The sequence below is a fragment of the Pteronotus mesoamericanus genome, unplaced genomic scaffold (assembly GCF_021234165.1).
Source record: "Pteronotus mesoamericanus isolate MK-2021 breed Mesoamerican mustached bat unplaced genomic scaffold, CSHL_Meso_final contig_116, whole genome shotgun sequence".
Classification (NCBI taxonomy): Eukaryota; Metazoa; Chordata; class Mammalia; order Chiroptera; family Mormoopidae; genus Pteronotus; species Pteronotus mesoamericanus.
Genome location: NW_026555027.1, coordinates 9844697 through 9862369, shown reverse-complemented (window position 1 = coordinate 9862369; position 17673 = coordinate 9844697). Strand labels below are relative to the sequence as shown.

The 17673-nt window shown below is 44.7% G+C and overlaps 1 protein-coding gene across 1 annotated transcript in view; it reads left to right on the top strand.

Moving 5' to 3' along the window:
• The first annotated feature begins 1837 nt into the window (after positions 1-1837).
• Positions 1838-17673, top strand: part of UBE2G2 (ubiquitin conjugating enzyme E2 G2) — a 30337-nt gene continuing 14501 nt past the window's right edge. The window contains exons 1-3 of the mRNA XM_054579068.1: positions 1838-1948; positions 15767-15802; positions 15895-15940. Of these exons, the coding sequence (XP_054435043.1) occupies positions 1906-1948; positions 15767-15802; positions 15895-15940 (125 nt within the window). The 5' untranslated portion in view covers positions 1838-1905. The remainder of the gene's footprint in view (positions 1949-15766; positions 15803-15894; positions 15941-17673) is intronic.

Here is a 17673-nt window from a genome sequence, read left to right as displayed (position 1 = left end):
ACGTGCTGCCTCCCCTGCCTCCCCACATCCCTGGCAAGGTCACCCGTGCTGGGCCGGCATGTTCCTGCTGAGGGGTCCACCCTCCCACACCCCCAGAACTCTCCCATAGGGTAAGCTGAACTGGCATGGTGACAACACTTACTCTCCTGGGTGCCGCATGGAAACGGAGGGTGGGTTTTGGAGGCAGCAGAGCTGGACCTCTGTCTGGCATCTGAAGTTGTTTAGTGCCTTGTGCCTTACTGTCAGACTAATTTTCCTCTATGTGGTTGACAACCTATTCACTTGCTTTGAAGCTGAGTGAACTGCTAATCTGACAGGACTTCCCAATGGACTCTGCTGCGACAAAACCAGGGTTGAAAATGAACATGGTGTTTTAGTCCGTCCAGTGAGGTGAGCACAAGCTGCAAGGTCAAGGGCAGCAGGGATACAGCACATCCACCCTGGCACCCGATCATTAACACTAGTCAAGTAGGTGGGCTCAGGCACATTACAGGGACTGAGTCATTTGCTAGATGCCCTGGAGAGTGGACAGGGCAGGGTGGTTACATCCGCAGAGGAGCTGCCGCACTCCTACCTCCCTCAAGTTAGGAGAGTGAGGCTAAGAGTTTGGGACATCAGAGCAGGGCTGCTGAATTCCACCCACAGCACTGATGGTGGAAGAACGAACAGGGTATGTCCTGGAGGTTCTTTTCTCTTAAAATTTATGCAAATTGTGCCTTTGGAATCCCTCTGAGTATTAATATTTAAAAATATTTACCCAAGTCTAACTTCCAGGATCTTTGAACTGATGTTTCAGGAATAGATACGCCCTATTTATCCTATCCAGGGAGGCCAGGTCCCAGCTAGTGCTTCCCCGTTTCAGCACTGAAAGTCCCACTTCCCAGGAACCCTCCCTCCCAGGAAAACCTGGCAGGGTACCTGCTGCGAGGCTGGCTCACAGCTGGGGAAGATGATATTGAAGCTCTATCTTAAACCACCTTCAGCTGTGAAATAACCTTTTATACTTCAGAACTTGAGTTGCCAAGGATATACGAAACATTCTGTACTTGCTGGCGGCCTCAGTGTGATTGCTTAGGAAGTCTTCACAAATGGCACTGGCTACTCAGCACCCGGGGCATGCTGGTGAGCGGGCTGGCCACAGCGGCTTGGGCCCCATGGGGCTCCTCAGGTTCCTCCCTCCGCGAGGCCAAGTTTGGGGACCCCGAGTTCCGGCCACGCCGGCAGAATAACCCCCCCTACCAATGCCAGCCACCTCTTTCCAAACCTAATTAACCCCTGTGGGAAGGTGTCGGGTGTCAACGTCTTAGGAGACAGTCTCCTTTGGCTGCAGTTGGGCTCGGAGAAAGTCACTGGCTCCTAGCGGTGGTGGGGGGGTGATGTTGCAGCCACTTGCGGTGGAAACCACCAAATGCAGCTGCTTCATTGTTCATCCCTCCTTCGGCGTCTTTAAAAAAATACTCTTATCTGAATGACACCTGCCAAGTTCGCCTTGCCGTTGCCTCTTCTGCTTTCCATCAAAATGTCCTGCGGCCACTATGACGGAACAGGCGGTTACCACGTACCCTACCCGGGAATCTGCCGTCCAGAATCTTCGGGAAGACCAAGCCCTAAAGGAACTGAGCTGCTGGAAGCGGCTTCAACCCCACAAAGCGACCGAGTGGCCTAGGCCCCCGCCCCCAACTAGGGACCAAAGCCACTCCAACTCCATCAAAGCCATGCTCGCCTCCCCTCCCGGTCACCACCCTGGGCAGGTCCCCGCTCCCTCCCGCACCCGTCCTGCCACTGCGCACGCGCGCCTCGCAGACCGGATGGGCCTCTGAGCCCCAGCGGCGACCCGGAAGCAACTGTGTCCTGGGCGGGAGGATACGAGCTCTTAGGCCCGACGGCACTGCTGTTGCCCAGAAGATGGCAGGGACTGCGCTCAAGAGGCTTATGGCAGAGTACAAACGTGAGTCCAGGGCCACTTACCCGTGATCCTCACATTGGGGCGGTGGCGTCTTCTCCCTCCTCGCGACCCTGGGTCCCCTTGCTCTCGGTCCCCCCGCCTCGCCCCCGCCCCGGCCAGGGCCCCGCTCCATCCGCTGCTCCATGAGGCCTGAGCGGAGTGCGGGGCCCAGGAAAGCTGCCCGCAGAGCCGGGGACTCCTCTTACCCGATGGAATCTCCCCGTTTGTTTACGATTAGCTAGTGAGCCTCAGTGGTCTCTGGTTGCTCTGCTCTGCTCCGCTGTGCCCACCGCCTCCTCCCTAATGTGCCTGTCAACTTCTGTGGAGGATGCGTTAAACGGCAGAAGTGAACGTTACTGCTGTGCTATTTCAGGAATGTTTACAGTTACATTCAGTCATCGTTTGTCTTGTCTCTGATCCTTTTAGTAATTTGGAGAATTCTGTAATTCCAGCCTCGCCTCCGTGCAGTGAGAGAGGAGGGGAGGACAGCCTCAATTGCCTACCCAGCAGTTAAAAAAGTATTTTAAGAGAAAAAGCGCATTGTGATGAGTCTTGAGATGAAGGGTTAACTTTTGGTTTTCTCTTTAATAAGGGAATGGAGGTCTCGAACAATGCCACCACCTGTTATCCTTCCTAAATCGTGTTCAGAAAGCCTCGTAGATTTTTCTTAATATTTGGGGAAAGCAAAGGAGGAAACGAGAACCCAGGAACATTCCGTATTCTGCGTTTTCACAGTAGAGTACTCCCTTGGGAGAATTGCCTGTAACAAGTCCATCGGGTGGAAGAGCAGGCAAGACTAGGTGGAAGCCCCCTCCTGGTTAAGGGCGGGGCTTCTGGAGCTTCTGCTTTTTAGCACTCTGACCTTGGTATGGGCCTTAACCCCTGCGTTCTCCTCACCTGGGAAGACTAGTGCTTCACAGGATACCTAATAGATAGCTCTCGATAATGTTAGCTCTTACGGTTATAGTTACATTGACAGTATCTTCAGAAGAAAGTTGACAGTAACCTTACATAATGATGTCATAGAAATAATTGGTAGATATGCACGCAGCTCAGTTTCCTGAACCATCTCAGTGGCACTGCGCAGAGAGAGTCGATGTTTAGTGGGAGCAAACCAGAGTGTTGCAAATGCAAGGTCTTTAAAATAAATGTGTAGATATTTATTAACACATTAAAAAAATAAAATGCGTAAACAGTGCTCACTACCTAGTGCCCTCCATAGTAGGAACATATATTTCGGAGGGAAATGGGAGGGGACAGTGAGGAGAAACAGTTCACTGTGATCAGAGGGTGGGGTCCGGGGAAGGACTGGTGCCTCTGTCTCCTTATGGGAAACCCAAGGCTGGATGGGAGGACTGGGGGGAGGGTGTCAATGTGTAGGAACACCTAGGATTTCCTGTCACTCTGGTCTCTGGATCTGTGTTACTCTGTCTCACCCAGTTTCTAGACTGCGAGCAGGAATTAGTTTCTCATTTCTGTAGAGAAGGAATTATATTTAAGTATTTAAGTTCAGGTTGCTGCTTCAATCCAGTCTTTGCATTGTTGGACTTTACTTGGGAATAGTCCTAGAACTACAGAAGTTTAGAGGTGGTAGGACCTTGGATATGCTTCTGTTCAGGCCTCTGACTTTACAGGAAATTGAATTAACAGAGAAGCAGAATGATTTGCCTAAGTTCTTAAAACCAGAAAAGAGAGAGAGCCAGGAAAAAATGCCAAATATTTTCAACTGATACCTTTTCTGAGGTTTTTTCTTCATACATCGTCTAGCTTTCCCTAGGGATGTCAGAGATAGCCTTAGGTATGAGTTTCTTGGGGTGGCCAAAAGAAAGTAGCACAAGCTGGGTGGCTTAATGCAACGGAAATTTATTTTTTCACAGTTTTGAAGGCCAAAAGTCCCAGATCAGGGTGTCAGCAGAGCCACACTCCCTTCGAAGGCTCTGGGGAAGAATCCCTTCTTGCCTCTTCGAGCTTCTGGTGGTCGCTGCAGTCCTTGGTGTTCCTTGGCCTTTGGCGGTGTAACTCCAGTCTCTGCTTCTGTCTTCACATGGAGGGCTGTCTTTCCCTCCTAGAAGCTTACCAGTCATTGGTTTAGGCCCCACCCTAGTCCAGGATGGCCTCGTTTTCCTGAGTACATCTGCAAGGCCCCCATTGCCAGATAAGGTCTCTTTCACATATTCTGGGGGACATTATTCTGCCCAGCACGGTATCTCATAGGAGCCCCAAACTCACGTGTGTTAAAACTGAGCCACGGTTCTTGCATTGTCGCTGTGCCCCAACCCTGTCTCAAGTGCCGGTAGCCTCATTCTTCCAGTTGCTTGGGCTCAAAACCCTGCGTCCATCCAGATTCCTCACTTTCTTTTGTGTGTACAAGTAACTTGATGTCCTACTTAAGACTTCATCCGGAGTCCCATGCGGGGCCACGCCAGTCCCCAGGCCTGGATGGCCTCAGTGCAGTCCTGATGGGGCTTCTGCTTCTGCTCTTGCCTCACTCGGTTCTAGTTTTAAAACAGCGGGAAGTCAGATCCTGTCACTCTGCCTAGCACCCTTGGTTGTCGTAAAAACCAAAGTCCTTGCCATGACCTGGGAGCTCTACATGCCCTGGCACCTTGCTCTCCCGCCCCATTGGACTCACTGTTGGCACACTCCTGTGTGGACGTCAGCACTTTCTTTTCCTGGATATCTTCAACACCTGTGCTCTGCTGCCCTGGAGAAGCCACCCCTGAGCCACCACACTCAACCCATCCTTCCTAGCACTGACATCTTTTCCTATCATTAACCCATTTTTAGCTTTTTAGAACATTTTTTGTGAAATATATTGTATAAGTAAAAGTACATAAAATGTGTATGTTCACATGAATAGTAAAATGAACATTTGTAGCCAAGACACCAAATGTAAGAAATAGAATGCTAGCAGTGACTTAGAAATCTTTGTGCACCTTCCACTACCACCAGAAGTTACTGCCACTGAATTTTGTGTAAATTATCCTTTTCCTTTTCTTCAGTTTTACCACTTAATATACCTGTAAGCAATATACTACTTACCTTTGTCCATTTTTGTACTTAATAAAAACGGAATTGCTCCATACATGTTCTGCAAATTGAATCTTTTGCTCAGCACTGTTTCTGAGATTCATATGTGTTGAAGCATATAGCGGGAGTTCATTTTCACTGCTAAGTAGTATTTTATTTGATGAATAAACTAAAATTTATTACATTATTGATGGGCATTTAGGTTATTTGCAGTATTTCATGAGTATGTAGATAGTGCTTCTAGGAACATTTTGGTGCACACGTGGAGGGTGTAATGCATTCCTGGAGCACTTGCATGGCTGGTTGTCATTGTGTTGTTCCCACGTATGTTGCATCGAATGTCCACTAACGCCTTGGTGTTGTGCAGTGTCTGTTTTTATCAGTCTGATGGGTGGGTTTTAATTCGTGTATCATAATTAGGAGTGAAATTGAGCATCCTGTCATGTGTTTGGGCCATTCGTGGTTTTTCTTCTGTGAAATGTTAATTCATGTCTTTTACCAGATTTCCATAGGCTGGTGTGTCTTTTTCTTGTTGATTTGTGGGAGTTCTTTACACATCTTCTGTCCTTTTATATATCTCCAGTCCTTTGTTGGTTATATGTGTTAGTTATTTTATCTCTGTGATTTGCCTTTTCAGCCTTTGTGGTGGTGGTTTTTGCAGCCACGCTTTTTTTTTTTTTTTAAAGTTCTATTGAAATGTAATTTACATACGTTAAGCTGGGACACTTGGAGTGCACATGCAGTGGGTTTGGATGCACACACACACTCATGAAGCCATCGTCACAATCAGGATGAGGAGCATAACCACTGTCCTCTGAAGCTGAATCCTGCCTCTTCATAATCTAGCTCCCCTTCCTCCGTCCTGCGCCTCTAAGTCCCAGGCAACGTCGGACCAGTTTTCTGTCACTGTAGATTGCTTTTGCCACACATCTTTCATTCAGTATAATTATATTGTGACCCATCCAAGTTGTCAGAGTACAATTGTTCATAGCATAGTGTCTTAGGATCCTTTGTGTCTCTGTGGTATCAATTGCGACATCTTTTATTTCCAATTTTATTTATTTGAGTCCTCTCTATTTTTTTTTTCTTGGTGAGTCTGGCTAAAGGTTTGTCAATTTTATGTTTTCAGAGAACCAGTTCTTAGTTTTATTGATCTTTTCTATTGTCTTTTTAGTCTCTTTCATTTATTTCCGCTCTAATCTTTGTTAATTCCCTCCTTCTACTAACTTTGGGCTCCGTTTGTTCTTTTTCTAATTCCTTGAGATGTTAATAAATGCTAGGTTGTTCAGGTGAGGTTCTTCTTGTTTCTTGAAGCAGGCATTTATTGCTGCGACTTCCCTCTGGGAGCTGTGTACGCCGCAGCCCATAGCTTTTGGTATGTTCCATTTCCATTTTCATTTATCTCAGGGCATTTTTTGTTTTCTATTTTGATTTCTTCTTTGACCCATTGATTGTTCACTTGCATGTTTAATCTCCATGTATTTGTGAATTTTCCAGTTTTCTTCATGTAATCAGTATTTAGTTTTATACCACTGTGGTTGGAAAAGATGCCTGATAGGATTTGAATTCTCTTGTTTTGTGGCCTAACATATGATCTATCTTGGAAAATACTCTGTGTGCACTTAAGAAAATGTGTATCCTTTTGCTTTTGGATGGAGTGTTATATAAATATTGGCTAAGTTAACCTGTCTAATGCTGATGATGTAAGTGGGGTATTGATGTAAGTGGGGTATCGAAGTCACCTACTATTACTTGTATTGTTCTCTGTTTCTCCCTTTAGGTCTACTGATACACTCCTTTTACATATTTAGGTTTTCCTATGTTGGATGCATAGAATTTCCAAATGTTGTATCTCCTCGTTGGGTTGACCTCTTTATCATTATGTAATGTCCATCTTTGTCTCTTATTACAGCCTTTTTTTTTTTAACTCTTTTTTTATCTGATATAAGGAGAACTTCCCAGCTTTTGGTATCTATTTGCATGGAACATCTTTTTCTAATCCTTCACTTTCAGTCTGTGTGTGTCCTTACATTAAATTGAGTCTGTTACAGGCAGCATATAGACAGATATGGATTTTCTTATGCATTTGACCACTTTCTGTCTTTTGATTAGATAATTTAGTCTATATACATTTAAAGTAATTAGTGATAGCCACGTGTTTATTGCCATTTTATTAATTGTTTTCTGGCTGTTTTTATAGTGTAGTTTTTTCAGTTCCTTCTCTTGTTCTTGTTTTTTTTATGGTCTGATGACTCTCTCTAGTGATATGCTTAGATTCCTTTCTCTCTACTTTTTGTAGAGTTCTTACAGGTTTTTGCTTTATGATTGCCATAAGGCTTATTTATAAAAACCTATATTTATAACAACATGTTTTATGTTGATAACTAAGTTTTATCACATTTTAAAGCTCAACATTCGTTCTATCCCCACTGCCACATTTTGTTTTTGGTGTCACATTTTACATCTTTTTATCTTGTGTATCCTTTAACTAGCTATTCTAATCATAGTTATTTTTTACTACTTTTGCTTTTTAACCTTTATATTAGTTTTTTAAGTGATTATTCTAATACCTTTATTATATATTTATTTTTCTAGTAAGAGTTATTCTTTTATATGTGTTCTTGTCACTAACACCTTTTCTTTTTCAGTTTGAAGAAGTTCTTTCCTCCTTCCCCCTCTCCTTCCCTCCCTCCCTTTCTTCCTCCCTCCCTTTCTTCCTCCCATCCAGGGAAAGGGAGGGGGAGGGGGAGAGAAACATCAACATGTGGTTGCCTCTCGCATGCCCCCCCAGCTCAGGACGTGCCCTGCAACCCAGGCTTGTGCCCTGACTGGAAATTGAACCAGTGACCCTAGAAGTTATTTTATTTTTTGTAGCATCTGATTTGGTGGTAATGAACTTTTTTAGTTTTGCTTGTCTCAGTACTATTTCTCCTTCACTTATGAATGATAACTTTGCTGTGGAGACTATTCTTGGTTTTCTTTTTCTTCCTTTCAGCCTTTTAAATATACCATGCCTCTCCCTTCTGGCCGTCAAGGTTTCTGCTGAAAAATCTGCTGTTAGTCTTATGGGGGCTCCCTTGTATGCAAGAAGTGTTCTTTTGCCACTTTTAGTAGCCTTCTTGATTTAACTTTTAACACTTTAATTATAATGTGTATTGGTGTGTGTTTCTTTGGGTTTCTCTTATTTGGAACTCTCTGAGCTTCCTGGATCTGGGTGCCTATTTTCTTTTCAGGGTTAGGCAAGTTTTCAGCCTTTATGTCTTTTTCTTTATTTTTATTGTTGACACTATTGCAGATGTTCCCATTCCACACCCCTTCCAACCCCCGCCTGGCCATATGCCCGCCTCCACCCAGCCCCCGCCTCCATTATTTCTTCAAATAAGTTTTCTTCTCCTTTCTCTCTCCTCCTCCTGGGAGCCCTATGATGGCAATGTTAACCTGTTTGATCTTGTCTCATCATTCCTATAAACTTCACATTTTTCATTCTTTTTTTCTTTTTGCACCTCTGATTGGGTGAGTTTCACTATCTTGTCTTCAAGTTGACTTATCTTTTCTTCTGCTTAATCTCATCTGGTGTTGAACCCCTCCAGTATATTTCTGAGTGCAGTTACTCTGTGCGCGCGCGCGCGTGTGTGTGTTAGCTCTATGACTTCTGTTTGGTGTTTTCTATGTTTCTCACATCTTTGTTGAAGTTCTCACTTTGTTCACCCATTTTTCTCCCCAGTTCAACAAGCATCTTTATGACCATTACTTTGAACTCATCAGGTGGATTACTTACCTCTGTTTAATAAAGGTTTTTTCTGAAGTTTTATCTTGTTCTTTCATTTGTAGTATATTTCTCTGTTTCTTCATTTTGCTTGATTCTGTGTTGGTTTCTATACAGTAGATGAAACAGCCACCTCTTCCATCTTGAAGGGGAGTGGCCTAATGTAAAAGATGAACCTTGTCATTCAACCCTGCCTCAGCTCTTGGTTGTCTCTCAAATCTTTGTGCTTGTGCAAGCCGTAGCTGAGGGTGTGCCAATACCTGTCAGTGTCCTGGAGGGGAAGAGCTCACCTCCTGGATTCAGGTTGATTGTAAGCCAGGCCCTCAGGCAGCAGCTTTTAAAATACGCAAACATAAAAAGTCCTGTGAGACTGCAAGCGTAAGCCTTGCTGGCCACCAGAGCCAGGCAACCTGGAGGTGTCCCTTGGCTGGAAGTCACAGAGATTGTGGCTCCAGCCAGGTATCATGTACTGGGGCTCCAGGCGAGTATATCTGGGTGTTCTGGAGCTGGAGCAGGGCAGAGGGTGTGTGCCAAGAGGGCATCCACAGCCCGGTTTCTTAAGAGCAGCTACCGTATTTTGCTTCATTAATGCGCACCCACGTTTCAGTACTAATTCCCACGTCTAATGGGAACTAGCACTACCCATGTAAAATGGGCATCCTTATTTTTCCCTCAAAAATCTGAGCAAAAAGTGCACATTTTACATGGCAAAATATGGTATGTAGGCCACTAAATGTGTGCCAGACCTGAAGTCTGCCCCTCAGGCTGAAGCTACAGGACAAGCAAAGAAGTCTGACCAGAGCACCAAGCATGCATAAAGCTCCCTCCAAGAGACTCTGGCCCTCTGAGCTCAGCAGCAGGTGAGTGTGAATGCTAGCGCCTGCCTTCGGGGGTCTCTGGAAAGGATTGCAGTTTAATTAGAAGCCTGCCCCTCAGGCTGCAGCCATGGTGATTTGCCCATAGGCCTCCTTTATAGGAAGACCAAGCTCTTGGGTCTGTTGCCTCTCGCTGTGCTCCGGGGGTAGTAGCTGTTTAAGAACTCTTTCTCTTGTTACAGTCCAGAGGGACCCATGAGTCTGAGCTCCACTGGCCGCAGAGCTAGGCGATATAGAGGTATTGCCTGGCGGCATTTGCAAAAATCAGGTGCCAGACTAGGGTATGACCTCTTTTCTGGGTGACGCCGATTATTAATGGGACCAGGAACACAAGGTCCCCTGGCCTCCAGAGCCAGGCGATCAGGGGGCATCCCCTATGTGGCAGCTCGAAAACTCGGGGCAGCAGGCATGTGGTAAGGCTCCCTTCCACAAGATGCTGGTGTGGAGCAGGGCCGTTTGTTTTCCGTTTGCTCGATGTGTAGTTGTCACTCAGCTAGCCTTTAAGGTTTTTGTTTGTGTTCTTTTCTAAGAGGAAATTGTTTCAAATGTGTCATTCGTGTGTCTGTTTGGGTCGGTGAGCTGAAGATGTTTCTACGTCACCATCCTCTTATTGTGGTTTTAATTTGCATTTTCATAGTGACCAGTGACGTTGAGTATCATTTTGTGTGTTTATATGCTGTCCAAAATATCTTTTTGAAGATGTGTATTGAGCTTTTTGCTCCTGTTTCAGTTTGTTTTATTAGGTTGTAAGAATTCTTTGTGTAATGTAACCTCTCCTGAGGCCTGCGTCCTAATCTTCTTATAAGGACACCAGTTGGATTGCATTAGAGTCCCTCCGGTAACCTCACCTAACCTGAATGGCTTCTGTGGAGACTCTAGCTACAACTTTCCTCCACTTTGCTTTTCATTTCATAGGTCCTGGAGCTCATGCTGTGCTAGTGCATAGAGAGGGTCATCATTCCTTTTCACAGCTGCAAGTATTCTCTTGGTAGATGTAACGTAATTTCGTCCCCTATACATAGCATTTGGGTTGTTTCCAGTTTTTGGTATTACACATAGTCCTGAAATGAATAGCCTTATGCATGTATCTTTTCTTATTCATACCAGTGTATCTGCGGGATAGATTCTGAGACATGGGATTGCTGGGTCAGAGGTTAAATTTATATTTCACTTTGTGTGGCAGCTATTTTTTAAGGCACTTTTAAGAAAGGCTTTTAACGACTTAACATTGTCAAGGAATCAGTGGCATGGTATTTACAAATTCCTCTCATATTGTTAAGATTTTGTTTCTCTTCGTGAGGTGTTTAATCTGTAAATAGGAAACTGGTTGTGTGTGTAGTCCAGAGCATTCCTCCATTGGCGAATTGTGTTGCTGCAGTTCTGTTGCCACCAGTAGATGCCGCTGTGGAATAACAATGCCGGTGGGGAGGCTGCTGGACTTGGGCTGGTTCTCCAGCCGCACTTCAGACAACCCGTTGCCTCTTCCTAAATGGAGGGTGGCACAGAGGGAAGTTCCAAGGGGGAACTCCGCAAATGAAGAAGAAAGCCAGCTCCATTTGGTGTAAGAGTCCATTAAAATGATTGGTGTAATTATTTCCCTGTGTTGCTCTTAGGCACCCTTCTCCCACTCCCATCAACGTTGTCCCCCGCCCGCCTTTCTGTCTCCACTACGCCCGTTCCTCTTAGCGATTTATAACCATCTGCCTTAATCTGTTGTTTATTTTTTGTTCTTACAAAGGGGCGCTTTGACTTTAGACAGAAACCAGATGACATTTCAGATGACTAGGTGTACAAAGCCTGGTGAGTTGGGTCCTGGGGTTACTTCTCCCCTTCTGCTACTGCGAAGAGATGCAGAGAGGGGCTGGGACAGAGTCTGTCTTGCCAAATCCAAGGGTCTCCGGCCCGGCTGGTAATTGACCTCATTTGCACTTGGTTTTTCCCTCCTTGAAGTACTTAATGTGCTTGGCATTTGAGACCGAGTGTGGTTCGTGTTACTTCCCTGGCCTCCCCTAACTTCTGCTGTCTCTTCCTCTTCCCCTTCTTGGTGCCAGCACGCCCTCTCAGTCACAGACTTGGCTCTCTTCTGTCCTTGTTTCCTGGGTCAGGGTTTTTCCACAGGTGTTACTAGTATTTTGAATGAGATAATTTTTTCTTGTTTAGGACTTGTTTATGTGAGAATGTTAAGTGTTGCTGGTCCCTTCCTACCACATGGCAGTAGCGTCCCCTGGTCACAGTGCAGCCTAGAAATGGCACCCTGTAGAAGCACGGCCCTGGAGAGCCCCATCAGCCAGTCACCCCGCGCTGTCCATCTCCAAATCCTTCCGCCGTGGAGCCGCGGAGCCATCCTTGGCCGCCTGCCCTTCACTTCCGCTTGTCTGCCTGTCCGCTTCCTGTTGTCCCGGCCTTCTCATGTTTAAGTGGGAGCTGCCCCGTTCCAGCCCAGCAAGGGCACCACCACTCACTCAGTGGTGCGGACCCCTCTTGTTTGTCCTCACGTAGCTCGTCAGCTTCATCAGCAAGCCCTGTCACCTCTGCCTGTGGACAAGAGCGCCAGCCCCTTGATTCTTTACCCCTTTCACCGTTGTCACTGTGGCCTGTGGCATCATCTCCCCTGGCGGAACTGTTGCTGTAACAGCTTCTAAAACTATTTGCTAGCTTGTAATACCGCCAACAAAGAAAAGTACAAGGAAAGACACACGTTCGGCTCCGGGAGTTCTCAGAGTGAGCGGCAGCGGCGGAGCGAGCAGGCCGCCAGCCCTCTGGAGCCCATGGTGGGGCCCCGCCCCAGGCAGTTCTTGCTTGCAGGAGAGTCTCCTCCTGGTTTAGCTTCGCTTTTCCACAAAAGCATGCATCCTTAATCTCTGTAGTTCAGCTTCGCCTGCCTATTGACATATGTAATCTATCTGTAAAGTTAGTAATGTATTCTATGTTATGTGTATATTCTGTATTGTATATGTGTGTATATATACATACAGTGTGTTACGGTATTTAGGTCTGAGTACTTTTGCACAAAGTAGTGTATGTAGCTGTGTGTCTTTTTTTTTAAAGAGTTTATTTATTTTTAGATGGGGGCGGGGAGAGGAGAAAGAGAGGGAGAGAAACATCAGTGTGTGGTTTCCTCTCATGTGCCCCCCACTGGGGACCCAGCCTGCAACCCAGTCATGCGTCCTGACTGGGAATCGAACTGGCGACTCTTTGGTTTGCAGGCCGGTGTTCAATCCACTGAGCCACACCAGCCAGGGCTCATTTTTCTTTCTTATTTATTTTTTCATTGCTCTTAGAGGAAGGGAGAGAGAAGCATCAGTTGGTTGCCTCCCATACTTGCCAGGACCAGGAATCGAACCCGCAACCATTTGGTTATGAGATGTTGCTCCAACCAACTGAGTCATACCAGCCAGGGCTCTTCTATTGATAAGATACTTGGGTTGTTTCTGTTTTGGGGCCATTATGAATAATGCTGCTGTAAATACATAGTCTGTATACAACGGAATATTGTTGAGCTGTAAACAGAAGGAAATCTTGTCATTTGCTCCAACATGAAATAAATCAGAGAAAGACAAATACTGTATGACCTCATTTATATGTGGAATCTTAAGAAAACCCCAAACTGAGCTAGATAGAGAACAGATTGGCGATTGCTGTAGGTGGGGGATGGAGGGCAGATGAAGTTGATCAGAGGGCGTCAAAAGGTACAGACCTGCAGTTATAAGGTAAGTTCTCAGGTGTAATGTGCTGTATTACGTGTAATGACTTTAGTTAATAACACTGTGCTGTGTCTTTGAAAGTTGCTAAGAGAGTAGATCTTAAAAAAAAATTCTGTAACTATGTGTTGATGGATGTTAACTGGAGTTGTTTCATTTATCATTTTGCAATATATACAAATATTAACTCATTCTATTGTACACCTGAAACTAATAATCCTGTTACATCTTTTGTATCTCAGTTTTAAAAAAAAAACAACTCACCTCCGATATCATTTCCTCAGCAAGGCCTGTCTTGGCCATCTCGGTATATCTGTCACTTACCCTGTCTCATTCTTCACTACACTCATCAATATCTGAAACTTGTTTTATTTATGTTCCCATGGTCATTACCTGTCTTTCTTCACTAGAATGAAAATTCATTTAAGGTGGGGACCTTGTCTATATCATTTACCATTACAGCTCCACTGTCTAGAACAGTGCCTAGCAGAGAAAAAGTATACTGGTAATTGATAATATGTTGATTGATATTTGATAAGTGGATGCTAGTCATATTGGCCAGGTGGGGGGGCTACTTAAACCACTGCCCTGTGGCTTTGTATAGCTTCTCAAAGCTTTAGCTGTGACCAAGAAGCAAATGTAAAGAGAAGAAATATCACCTGGAATTGAATGCTTTTGTGATCAGAATTGTTAACTGTGTCCTTTTCAGTACATACAATTATATAGCAAAATAGAGACACATGGCGAACTTCTAAACCAGCTAGAACACTATTTTCAGGGTTATGGTGAAATATTTAAATTGTTATTTGTTTATGAGATTTAGGGTCATCAAACACTCATGCACTTAAGCTGGTGTCCGCGGTCGGCATCTACTCTGTCTCTTTAGGGAGCATGCCAAAATGTCAAATATCAGACCTGTAATTATACCAGGACTTTTTACCTGCTGTTTCCCCATATTATTTCAGAGGTGCAGTCATAGGGGGATTATTTTAATTTGGTGTAAGTTGCTCTACATAGAAGCCTGTTGTTTGCTACTGAGAATCTGAAGCTCTTCTGAGTGATGACGTCAGCAAGTTAAAAAAGATCCTTAGACATGTCCCTTGGTGCACATGTGTGCTCACGTATGTGTTTGTACTCCTGTGAGGAGCTGCTGGGTCACAGTAGGTAACAGCAACCGCATTTCAAAAGGCCCAATCTGTAACTCCTCCCAGCTGAGTGCTTCTGCGGCTCCCCCTCTGAGGGGGCACTTCCGATTGTCTGTTCTCTAACCTTTGGTGACTGGGTTGTTCTGGTGGGGGTGGTGCTCCCTCACTGTGGCTTTAGTTTGTATTTCCCTATAGTTAATGAGGTGGGCGCCTTGGCAGGTTTATTGACCGTGTGTGTAAAGTGCCTGTTCAGTTCTTGTGATTGACTCTTCTTTTGGATTGTGTCTGTATTTTTACTGATTTGTAAGGTGTTCTTTAGAAGTTCAGAGATTTGCCCTTTGTTGTCTGTATCTGTTGCAAATATCATTTTCCTCTAGGGCTCACCTTTTTAGTCTCTTAAAGATGCCTTTTAATTTGAAATGACATTTCTTAGTGGCAGCTTCTAAGTGACAGAGCTGGGCCTCAAGTTTTTCTACATCTACTAATCTTAAGTTGCAGAGCAATGCTGCTGCCGCCGGCGAGTTTTGTACTGTTTCTACCGTCAGCGCTGAAGTCTGACACCGTGGGGAGCATCCCATTTGCGGGGCTCAACGTTTGCACTGGTGACCGAGGCTGACAGGCGGGCTGTACGGTGCGCCATGCACCTGATTCGGAGTCACGCTTTTGAAGCCTCAGCTCTAGTTTATCTCGGAGTGACAGGAGATACCTTCCCGTTGGAAAAGCACGTTCGGGGTTTGATTTATGAGCTTCAATCAAAGTAGCCAGCAGGAGCCCTGACTGGCATGGCTCAGTTGGTTGAGCATCACCCTGCAAAGTGAAAGATTGCTGGTTCAATTCCCGGTCAGGGCACATGCCTGGGTTTCGGGCCAGTCCCTGGTTGGGGCGCGTGTGAGAGGCAGCCGATCGATGTTTCTCTCACACGTTGATGTTTTGCTCTCTCTTTCCCCTGCCCTTCCCTCTCTCTAAAATAAATAAATAAATAAAATCTTTTTAAAAAAAAGTAAAAGAAAAATAACCAGCAGGAGTATTTTGGAAAGACAGTTAACACTCTTTTTGTTTGTTTCTTCATTTGTAAAATGAAGGGGTTTCTAACTCTAAAATTCTGCTCTGTTGCTGGTATAAAGAACTGTTCACATAGTCTTTCTCAGAAATGTAACTGGAGCAGGAATTCACTTGTATGAAGAGTTTTGATCTGCTCTATGTAGACTACATATTTTATAATTTGTATACCCTTTACAGTTTTGTTAAAATGCCAACATAATATTCATTCTATTTCATAATGGTTTTACTTTTTAATTTTATAGAATTAACACTGAATCCTCCGGAAGGAATTGTGGCAGGTGAGGTACTAAAGTTAATCTTTTTCAAATTTACTTCTAATAGCGAAAGTTACCTTCAAAGTGACAATGCGGATATTTTTCTTTTCCTGCAGGCCCCATGAATGAAGAGAATTTTTTTGAATGGGAGGCATTGATCATGTAAGTAAATCATACATGTTGGTAGTCTTAAGACTTTACCAGAAATTAGACCTGCACATCATTAGACAGTGCGGCTATGCTCAGACGTGTGGATTAGAAAAAAAGGTTAAGTGTGTCTCTGAAATTTAGCTTTTCTCTGTTCTGCTACTCTAGAGGCTGAAAATAACACAAACATTTATCCAGGAGAAAGGAAAGTTTTTCCTTAGCACCTGTACAAAGTTTAGTAAGCACTACATATTTGTAGAGTTTTAAAATAATAAATGTTGAACGTTCTGTGCTGTGCTGAGTTAGCTTCCCACAGCATGCGGCTTTGGCTTCAAGAAGTTCTGAGAGCTGAGGCTTTGAGGCGGGACAGGCTCTTTGGTGTTGGGGGGGTCTCCCCCGCCCCACCCCTCCTTCCTCTCTGTGCCTTATCTCGCCTTCCACTATCCCTGACCAGGCGCCATGCGCATTTCTTCCACAATGACCAGTGCGGTTCCTCCTACCCCGTTCTAGAAAGGTTGTGACTGGATTCCATGGTGTTCCGCGTACAGTGATGTTGTTTCAAAAACAACAAATGGCCTCTGATTCTAGAATCTTCTATGGTGCTATGACCCGGGCTCTTGTCTTCTTTCTACCTTAGAAGTGCAATTTTTGGCTATTCTTAGACTTAGTATATTTCAAGAAAATGTGGTCAGGTAACATTTAGGGAGTTGAGATTTATAATGTGCCTCTGTTTTCTCATTAGTGAGATGAGGTCATCAAGTAACTGGGGAGTTTTCCCATTGGATGCCTTGCCCTAGCGGGGAGCTGCTGGCAGGAGCGTGAAGTTACTGTCGCAAGTGTGAACTCTGGTTTCAGGATGTGTTTCTAAATGGCATCAGACTTTCTGAATTTGCCCAGTGCTTGTATGACATCAGTTCCTAATATTTACCTGTTAGCCTGAGAAACAAGTTCCTGCTAACTATTGTCTGTGAGGTGAGATTAATCTGTGAAAATTGATGTGAAGATGAGGTTTTTGATAAGCAAAATATTATAAGTCATAAACACTATCCAGGGACAGTATAGCAACTAACGTTTTCCTGATTGTAATAGCCTCATTGCTGGGGCCCATGATACTCACAGGTGTTCTGTGTTTCGGTGTTTCTGGCACGAGGATGTCTTTGCAGCCTGCTTGTGTCTGTGCGGTGCTGAGTCTTTGCCCCCTACAGCAGGGATAGGTTGGGCCGAGGGTTTCAGGTCAGAGATGTTCCACGTGTAATGAAACACGGACTGCACACTCCTGTTAGTGTAGCTTTTTGTGTTTTTAAAGAAACAGGAGATCCCATTGATCTCCTATGGAACTTGATCTGTAACCCGCTTTTCTCATTTACTGTATCACATGCTCCTTTGTGCCAACATGGACACACACATACCACCAGGCGGCGCCTGGCCTAAGGGGCAGGTGTTTGGAAAGCCCTTCTGAGTGTGGCGGTCCCTGGGCACCTGATAGGCCCTTTGTCTCTGCAGGGTGCTGGCTGTGCACAGCTAAGAGACTGTTTAAAAGCCCTTAAAAGGACATGAGCCTTTCACTTTGGTTTTTTAATAGTATTTATTGTTAAAAATCTGTTAGGGTAACTATTACAAATTTTAGATAAACAGTATAAAATTAAATCAATATTTTGAGAACCTGTCTTAAAAAGTAATTAGAACTATTTTTTAGGGAGAGCACTTTTATGTTTGAATAAGGCTTTTGCTTCAGTGTGGAATTCCCC